At 39.8% G+C, this 10,577-nt stretch overlaps 1 protein-coding gene across 1 annotated transcript in view; it reads right to left on the bottom strand.

Annotated features, from left to right (window-relative positions):
* The window catches only part of LOC108374523 (phosphatidylinositol 4-phosphate 3-kinase C2 domain-containing subunit beta-like), a 20,252-nt gene extending 15,579 nt beyond the window's left edge, over positions 1–4,673 (bottom strand). The window contains 6 exon segments of the mRNA XM_017630491.1: positions 1,053–1,236; positions 1,304–1,693; positions 1,869–2,112; positions 3,658–3,746; positions 3,815–4,435; positions 4,511–4,673. Of these exon segments, the coding sequence (XP_017485980.1) occupies positions 1,053–1,236; positions 1,304–1,693; positions 1,869–2,112; positions 3,658–3,746; positions 3,815–4,435; positions 4,511–4,673 (1,691 nt within the window).
* Positions 4,674–10,577: the final 5,904 nt, after the last annotated feature.

The following is a 10,577-nucleotide window of genomic DNA, read 5'->3' as shown; positions in this document are numbered from 1 at the left end:
AACTCGCTCTTCCCTGTGCTCTTACCTTGCACATCATATTTTGACTGAGAAAGCGCGCCAACAGCCGCTCGCCACACACCGCCAGCAGCGCGCGAAGCATCATCTTGTTGCGCCTATAGTAGCGCGCCTGCGTTATTAGCGACTCATCAATTTCACTCGCCACCGATGAGGCATCGATTGAATTCTGTGGATCATCGCCTGGCAAACTGTGTACCAAGAGCCAGTACAAGTGGTGGGCTATGCGCGGCGATTCCAAACACTTGCAGAGCAAGAAGCGGGCCATTGCCGATGCTTCGTAGGTATCGTGCTTGAGCGCCTGCAGCAATTGCGGCAGATAATCGACCAGCTGATCATTCGGCAGTTGCGAAATCCACTCGACCGCCTTCTCACGCACTTTGGCGTCAGGATAACGCGGTAGCAGCAATTCCAGCGCTTGCAGTGGCGACAACGGCGCCCAAGAATGCAACAATGAATGGAGATCCATAAGGCTGGCATAGTCCCAGCTGTGCGCGGCGTGAAGCACTTTCGGCAATGCATAGGGAAAGCTCTGCAAATACAACCGTTTTTCCCAAAATACCTCGCGTTTATCCTTAGCGCCCGAATAACCCTGCTCGGCAGTGTCTAGCAGTTCCTGCTGCAAATTAGCGTCCAGCGAATTGAAATCGTAACGCGGTGCTGGCGGTGGCTGTTCCAACGGCTCGGGGAATAGTATGCGGCCACCGTAAGGCGGTACTTCTATGCTTAACACCGGGCAGATATCTGGCTGTGGATGACAACCGCGTGCAGGCGCCGGACCTAAGAACTTATCCGTTGTTGGCGGCCACATCGAAAGCAAATAGGAGCCGCAAATCATTTCACGCTTCTGATCAAACAATTGTATGGCGCACCAGCCTAATTCGGTGGCCACCGAGCGACGTTCACCATTAGCATCTGTGTTTTGCTCATTTTCGGTCGTTTGTGTGCCGTAGAGCACAAATATTAGGCGCGATTCTCGTGGTAGCGTGCAAATTGGATTCTTTTCGAAAGTCAGCCATGAAGAGAAATTCAAGCGGGGAAAGAGTCCACCACTCATGTCATTCGAACACTTAGTGACTATCGGATCGGATACAAAGCGAGTGCCATAGTTGATTTGCACGCCCAGCGAGTAGTCGTCGTAGCGCCAAGTTGGTGGCGGCCGATGCAGACAATTGATGCTAACGACAATTGGTTTTAGTACACACGAAACCGGTATGGGTGCTATGAGGCAAGGATAAGAAGAGAATAAGACACACAAGTCTGTACAATTAATTTGGTGCAAACTTACTGGTCGAATAATCTGGAGATTTAACAGAGAATCCCACACGGAATACATTTGAGTAGAGTTCAATTAACTCCTGCACGGCATCGCGCAACTGACTACATTTCAGCTTAATCTGATCTAGCTTGGGCCGTGGCACCAAACGCACCTCTGCATAATCGCCACGTTCGCTCACGATCTCCGGATTGGTTTCCGTGCTATGCGCAGCATACTTCACTTGACCCTCCTCGCATATGCGTTTGAGATCGGCGATGCAGGCAGTGATTTCAAGTGTATCTATCGAACCGAGTAACGCGCAAATAGCCTTAACTGCCTGCACAACGCCCGAGCATGAAAGTATGGAGCGTGAATTCGGATCCGCTGACTCTAATTTATCAATCTCTGTTTCAAGTGTTTCTGTGGGGAGGAAGAAAATTCTGAATTTGTTCAAATTTGTATTTAAAGATATTAAATATTATTTACGTATTGACCATTCTATCTCTACAAAAAATGGCTTGGACGAATCAGAAAAAGTCACAGCTTCTTTTCATTTGAGCTTTGGTGCCAAATCTTGCATTAAATATGTACATACCTATCAGTATCATCATATTATCATAATTGATGGTCGTTGCCATTTCGTTGGGCAAAATATCTTCTGCTCGTAAATCAACATCACGCAGATCATCACACTGCGTACGAGCTATCACTTGCATATTCTCCTCGGATTTAACGCACAAACCCAATTGCACGTCCTGCTCCAGCTTTAGGCTGTTATGCACACATTCCAGCTGACTGAGTTTCGATGTGGGTGATAGCCATTCAGAGACGCCGATGGGCTGGAAAGAGCATACAAAAGATGTTGTTTAATTTAATAGATCATTAAAACGGAAGTCTGACTAAAGATGAAGAAATATAAGTGGAAGATAAAATGGCATCGCAGGGAGTTGACTTGGAGGCCATGCAGCTATGTAGATAATACCCAAAGGCGGAGAGGCAGAGAAAGAAATGCCGCTGCTGGAATAATCAGAGTGCATAGTCATGCAAACTTTCACATCCCTTTTACCCACCCTGCCTCTCTACGAACGGTAAATTTCCAAGGAAATACTAGAATCGACGCGATATCGACTAATCAGTTTAGTTGGATTTGGCGCTGAACTCATTAAAGGAAGTGTTTCTTTTTCAACAGTTATCAGTTCTTTAAGTTCCATGGAATATTCAGGTGAAGGTATTTATCAATCATTCGGTATTTTCCTCTTTTTTTTTTATTAAACAATTTACTTGCAAAATTTAGATGCTAAAAATTATTAGGAAAATTTAATGTTTCCGCCCCGAATGGTGGAGGGCGTGGCAATTATCCCATCTCTAACAAACTGCATAATTACCTCTTCCTAAGTAAACTTAGAGTACATGTTAAGTTTCAGCGAAATAGGTCCACGTTAACTATTGTCTCCACTTGCCTCCATATAGTCGAAACATTGTGCGCTGTGGCAAAGCTGTTTAAGCATCGGCCTTCATACTCAGTCCAAGCAAGCCAATGGTTTTGGAGATTATAGTTTTTTATAGTTTACTCACATTTCGTCGCTGGTACAAAATGTTGGACGCTGTAGTTTTAAAATTTAGCGATTCGACGTTTGAAATTGTTTTGGTGAAATAAGTTGGCACGTTTCTCCGAATCGGATGAAGTTTATTCGGCATATTGTTTTCGTATCTAGACAGTATATTTCACTAGTTCGACAGAGTTCTCAACATCAACCAGAATTCGCTTACACCAGACGCGAAGCTGCAAGGCTTCAACTGTTTTTCCCATTTCATCCGACTGTTATGGTTTAACGATTCTCTTCAATTTAAGATCGACTAAGTGGGGGTTCGCGTGATTGGCCAAATTAACTCGTGCCAGATGTTAACACTTACCCTCAATCAAAGCTTTCACTATGTAATTTGAGGTTGGGAAACTTGGCAAGTCCATCAACTCGCCTCTTCAGCCTTAAAATTTAGCGGAATGTAGTAGATGTTAAGGTACATTTTCAGTTTTTTTTCTGCGTGTGTTTCAGATTCCGGCAAGCCTATTCGACCAGCCAATAAATAATTCATGTCTTTTTCGTTGAATAGGCATTATTTTGGCTCCAACGCATCAAAATGCTTTTCTACCTTCATTTCTGTCTTAATGAGACCAATGACTTTGTCGGTTAGAATCTATTGGACCTTATGATAGTAGTCGTAGGTTTACTAGTCGTATGAAGAGCTTCTAATGTCTGCCTAATTAACTATAGCACCCAATTATCAAAACAAGCCTTTTTCGATATTTCATTTGTGCATATATAGGGCCTATCTATATTAATGTAATGATATGTAGGTGTGATTTATCTATCTTCCGCGCTTACCTTTACCACATAATCATTAGGAGTGCCTTTAATAATACCCTCCAGCGAACAAAATGCTTGATCAATAACCAATTCCACAGCCGTATTGACTAAAAGAAAAACGTGCAAACATATTTTAGGGTAATCGCCGCAATAAAACAATAACAAGTAAACTTACTATCACATGTAAACACCACCGGCACGCCATACCCCTTCACCTGCCCTTGTGTACGCGCCATATCCGCATGGGAAAGCAGTGCCTTCAGCGCAGGATGCACCAAAATCTTGATGCTCGTCTCAAGCGGATAATGATAATTAAATTCCGAAGCAATTACATGACCCGGATTCGTATACGTATCATTGTATAAATAGCGCATACGCAACTCCTTAACCATGAAGAAGAATTCCAGTAGCTCCGGATCGACGGTGCGGCGATCCGTTACCACTTCATAGAGGCGCGTTCCGGCAGCAGTTTTTCGACGATCCAGCGTTGCGCTAGGCCGTATGAATGAGCTGGAAGTGGAGAAGGAACTGCCAGCGACCGCGCCCACGCCCACACCACTGCTGCCTTCCACACTATTTTCATGTTTGAGCGTTGGATAGAGACCAGGTAGAAAGGGTGGGGAGCGAGAGCCAGTATTGCGTGGCGGCAGCGGTGGAGGCGGTGAGCGTGAACCGCTTGGTGATTGATCATCGAGCTGATAGTGTGTTGAGGCGTTAGCGCTGCTAGTAGCAGTTAGATCGGTGGCGAGTACTTCATCGTGGCTGAGGTAATCCGTGCGCCAACCAATGGAGGAGACTATCGGAAAAGAAGGGGAACGATTTTTTGAGCTTAACAGAGTACTCCTAATAATTTACTCTTTATTTCACTTACCATTTGGACTCACAGCGCTCTTCTCCAACTTATTCACCGCCTCGTAAACGGGATCCGAGTACTGTGTGCCTCCGCCACTATAGAGATAATCGAATGGATCATATTCCGCATAATAGGAGGTACAATCTGAGGCATCATCGCAACCTGTAACCAGTGAATGCATCATTATATTTTCGCACAATAAATACACTTAAACTTGTTAAACGAGTACGGGAAATTTTCACTTTCGCAGCTGCGAGAAAAAAAATCAAAACTGCCGCAAATCACATTGGCGCAAATTAATTATAAAAAAAGAGCCCCCGAACAACAGTTTAACAAATCATATTAGACGTTTTGTTTTTGTTTTTGTAATGACGAAAAACCAGCTGAACGCTATAAAAACAAATATTTCAAATATAAAATTGCTTTGCGCTTGGCCGGGAGACAACAACGACAAAGAAGCTGACTGGCGATCATCGCAACGCCAGCGAACGGGCAAAGACGCACGAGAACAATGAAAAAAATATACATATAGGTATAATTTAATAATAGAGTGTAGTAGAAACTGCAAGCAAAACGTGTCGAATACGCTGCGCCGATAAACAAAATGTTTCACGCGGCTTACAACGCTGTCGCCGCTGACACGCTGACACAATTCTACATTTACCAAAAATGACAACCACACAACAGCAGCAGAACATTTTTACATTTCAGCTAAGCACAATTATTCGATCATAACTCGCGGACTGCGTTCAAAATCCGCAACGAAATGTGTGAAGCGGCAGGAATTTCAACCAAACGATGCTTTGAAGAGACTTAACGAAAGCAGTGGAAGTGGTGTTAAGTAAGTGGTTTCGAAGAGAAGTTAAATAAATACTAATAAATGAATGTTTCAAATATTTTTAAGATATACGAAAATTCGATCACTGATTTCGGATAGCTGCGAACATAGCATATAGTTTGAATGCGTCCCCTCGTAGCGATTCGGATGCAGTGATCGCATTTTCGGACTACGACGGATTCGGTGATTGCCCCGAATATTCTCTATGGAGGCAACTACTACAGACATGCTTACCATTTTGCTTTGTATTGTAAGGCTGACATTATTACGGCAATTTAGATATTCCTTAAAGGCAAAGTCAAGATTTAAATGTACGTACTGTTGAACCTAGAAATTCCCAAAAAAAACTGCAAAATGCTAAACAAAATACAAAATCTGGAAAAATACTGAAAGGTCTAGAAAAAATTCGAAAAACACCGAAAACATTCCAAGCAAATATCGCGTAAATTTCTAAAAATCTCGAAAACCACCAAGCCACCGAAAAATCCCGAATAGTCCATTAAAAACCATAAAGGTCTCGAAAAATTCAATCAAAATTGTCTGCAACTGTTGAACCCAAAAATTCAAAAATAAAAAATACTGATAATACCAAATAAAACACAAAATCAGGGAACAAAATTTAAAGATTCAGAAAAAAATTTCGAAAACATCCCAAGCAAATGCCGTATCGATTTCTAAAAATCTCAAAACCCCCACAGCCACCGAAAAAGTCCCGAATAATCCATTATAAATGTCGAAAAGTCCCAAGACAACCGCAATAAAATTTCTGAGTCTCTTAAACCACAAAAAATAACGCATCATAGAATTTTTTCATCATAGAAATCTTTCTTTATATCTTTGATAAAAAAAATATACTGAGGATCTTCACACTTGCTTGGTTATCTGGTTGACATTTTTTTTTAGTTATTTTATTGTTGTAAACTTCATACCTTTCATGAACATCTGAAAATTTTACTTTGACAGATTACTGCTTTTGAATACATCTGCATACATCGATAGAGGAGTTACATACTTATATAAAAAATCGCATCTAAACAATCAGAGGTATGGAAGATATACTTTATATGGCACCAATCTAAGTGATTTTCACTGCTATGTGATCGGTATGTAAACCGGTAACACAATTTATTGGGTTTAGTTTCCTACATAAAGGAGATATATCGCAAAAACTGGTATCTGAACAATCAGTGCTATAGGAGATAAAGCTTATACAGCATAGATTTTGACGATTTTCTCAGTAGACTTTGTATTATTATTTATAAAATATCTTACGAAATTTATCGGTTTTAGCTGTTCAAATAAAGGAGTTTTACAGTAAAATCCCATATCTGAACAATCAGATGTATGGAAGATATATGTTGTAGTCATCCGATCCTTGTTATTTTCACTGTAAGTATTCTGTAAATAATGAGTGAAAATGGTGCGAAATTTCATGTTCCTAGCTGCATAAATGGAGGAGTTATGATAAAAGACCTCATATCTGAACAATCAGTTGTATGGGGGCTGCAGGTTATAGTGACCCGATCTTTGTTATTTTCACTGTAAGTCTTCTGTTGATAATGAGTGAAAACAGCGCGAAATTTCATGGTCCTAGCTACATAAATGGATGAATTATAACGAAAAATCTCATATCTGAACAATCAGTTGTATGGGAGCTATAGGTTATAGTTACCCGATCTTTTTAATTTTCACTGTAAGTTTTCTGTTGATAATTATTGAAAACAGTGCGGAATTTCATGTTCCTAGCTATATAAATGGAGGAGTTATAACGCAAAATTTTATATCTGAACAATCAGTTGTATGGGAGCTATAGGTTATAGTGACCCGATCTTTGTAATTTTCACTGTAAGTATTCTGTTGATAATGGGTGCAAGTATTGCAAAATTTCATGTTCGTAGCTGCATAAATGGAGAAGTTATAATGAAAAATCTCATATCTGAACAATCAGTTGTATGGGAGCTATATGTTATAGTGGTCCGATTCTTCCGGTTCCGACAAATGATTAATACATTATAAAAATACACCCACCTACCAAATTTGATCCGGATATCTCGAAAACTGAGAGACTAGATTGCATACAAACAGACAGACAGACGGACAGACGGACAGACGGACATAGATAAATCAACTCAGCTCGACGTTCTGATCATATAAGTATACATTTTAATGGGTCTATCTCTTTTTGTTCTGGTACTTACAAACATCGGACCAAAGTTATAATACCATTTCATGCTCATGAAATGTATAAAAAAATAGTCTTATGTATGTGATAACCGGACTGATGTGAACCCCACACGGTTTTTTTATTACTTTAATTTACAATCCCTTATCGTAATTGGGGATTTCAAAATAGAAGGTAGTGCGATCACTTTTTTTTCAATAACCAAGCACTAGCTATTTCAGTATATCTGAAACATCAAGTCAATCTAAAAATTGTATGATGCTTAATTTCAAAACTACATACTTTCTTTGAAAACTAAAACTGAAAAGACGAACGAACCCAAAATATTGGATACTTTTACGAAGACTACTGCGTTATTTTTCATTGTCACAGAATTGTTGGATGCGAGTCCCTACAAATTTCGTTGCTTTTCAAAAATCTAAACGGAGGACTAGGAAGTCGAGTTATGGAAATATGGGGACTCCGATATGCCATAAGTTATTTCACACTTTTTGTGCTTAAATGATCATTTACCTGTATCTGTTATTCGGTAATTCGTTCGTCTTCATTCATCAAAGGTAAAAGGTTTTGTCATTAGTTGATCTTGTTGGTTGATTTTTGCGACAGGGTAAAAAGATGATCGATAGAACGATGTACAAATCATTTCAGCACACAAGATATAAAATGACTTATGCCACTTTCACAATAAACGACTTTTATATTGAACGAGTTTCTCTAAGCAGTTCGTAATATGGTTTTATTTTATTTAAAAAAAAAAACAGCTGTGATTGGAGCACCCTCTTTACGTTGATAGGCATCTGTATTTGTGTAAAAATGGCACACACTTGCCGCCTGTTAATTATAGCACACCAGTGTTAATCGTACAATCGAAGAGAAAGCGAGTTGGTCAGCTGCCCATTTTGTAGACGCATCGGCTAATAGACTATTAAGTGGGCACTCAAATCACTGTCGGTTCTTAAAACATAATGCGCACAATAAGACAAAACATGACGGCAAGATTTGTGTGGTATTATAGCGCGGCAAATATTTAAGAGGTATTGGCGCTTGTTTTTATTTAAAGAAAAATAATCTATAAATTAATACGCTAACACGAATTTTGTGGTCGTCCGTTTGGCGATTCTGCTGAAGCAAATTCGAAACCAAGAATAAGGTTAAAATCGTCGTTTAAAAATGTCTGTATTTGTGTATAGTTGTTTTTGCAAGCTGTCAAACTTGAGTTGTTTTCGCATTTTGGTTTGCTCCGTATTTTAAATTAGACTTTTTAATAAAGATAAATTTGAAGATGAAGATATAAAAGTGAAGGGAAAATTGGAGATAAACACGAAAATGATATACATACATATCGTTACTTTAATTCACAAAGGTCCTAACCAACAAGCAACATTACAAAAAGAGTATCAAAAACAGCAGGAGCTTTTTAAAAAAGTGGCATGAAACTTCGTTGTTTTGGTACTAACAGTTTAAAATTTTTATTGAAGGTGTATTTCAATACATCCTACCAAAATTTGTGAGTCAGGTTCGAAAAAAGTGCTAGCTAGGGCCTTTGTGAATTAAGGTAACGATATACACACATACATACATACAAAAGAATTAGAGTAACTCAAAGAGCAAGAAAATGTTTTGAAATTTTCCGATCAGAATCCANGTTTTAGTCCGAAGTTCAAAGGAACAGACTATATGTGTATCCAATCATTAAAAATCTAGTTATCGAAAGTTATCAATTTATCGAGTCATCGAAGTTTATAGTTATCGATGTTTATTGAGTTATCGAAACTTATCGAGACCCAGAAACTTAGTTGCGAAATTTACCGATAGTTATCGAGTTATAAAAATTTATCGTATTATCGAAATTGGTAAATATAATGAAGTTTATCAAGTTATCGATATTTAGTTTATCGAAGTTTATCCAGTTAAAGAAATTGATCGAGTTATCATAACGTATGGAGTTCTTTAAACTTACCAAGGTATGGATATTTATGGATTTATCGAAATATGTTGGTAGTTATCGAAATTGGTCGGTTTATAGAATTGAAAATTTTGGAACTTTCAATGTGTATATGTATAGTATATTGAGCTACCGAATTTTCTATGGTCATGTAAATTTATCGAGTTATCGGAATTTATGAAGACGACTCCGGGAAATGTTTAAAGGACTACGATTTGAGGGCATGTACCTGGAATGTCCTTAATGGGAAAGTGCCTGTTGTTGTTGTTGTAACAGCATAAAAACTCTCCAAATAGTCTTTGGGAGTGTTGCTGGAGTGGCAGTCCTTGGGCAGATATAAATCTGGGCCGTTCCGGTTACGTAGACCCGATTGTCGTCATGCTACCGAAATTATCCTTTGACAAGCCCTACAAGGTCAGAATTACTGAAAGGGACACATAGGGTCCCAAGTATGGTATACCGATGGATCAAAGATTGAATACGGAAGTACTGGGACAGGCGTGCTTGGACCAAGGTTCCAGAAAAGTCTGCCAATGGGTTCATACCCAACCATATTCCAGGCGGGAGTCTTCGCAATCGAAGTCTGTGTTCGGTAATGTCTTGGGAGAAGGACAAACGGGGCCAGAATAAATATTATGTCGGATAATCAAGCAGCACTAAGGGCCTTAGACTCATTTAGAACGATATCAAGGCTTGTGGACAGTTGTAAAACTCTTCTAAACAGCCTAGGAGCCCATAATAGAGTTACGATGTGGTGGGTCCCTGGGCATGAAGGGTTTGAAGGCAACGAAAGGGCTGGCTATCTCGCAAAACGTGGAGCCCAAATGTGCATGTAGGGTCCCGAGTCTTTCTGTGGTACATCTTGAGGATACACTGCGGAACTGCTTAGCAGTTGGGAGGAATCTCAGATTGCTGCCCACTGGCGTAAGTCAAAGGAAATGAGACAATCAAAGAAATTCATAACCTCTTTCAGAAGGAACTCAAAAAGACTCCTTGAACACAGCCGGGAGAGTCTTAGAACTCTTACAGGCTACCTGACAGGACATTGGAAGCTGGGGTACCCTCTGAACAATATGGGGCTTTCTGTAAAGACGGACTACAGGTTCTGTGGGCTGGCGGA

This window comes from Rhagoletis zephyria, unplaced genomic scaffold (assembly GCF_001687245.7).
Source record: "Rhagoletis zephyria isolate East Lansing unplaced genomic scaffold, Rhagoletis_zephyria_1.1 Rzeph_scaffold_07796, whole genome shotgun sequence".
Classification (NCBI taxonomy): domain Eukaryota; kingdom Metazoa; phylum Arthropoda; class Insecta; order Diptera; family Tephritidae; genus Rhagoletis; species Rhagoletis zephyria.
This window is presented reverse-complemented; position numbering and strand designations above follow the sequence as displayed.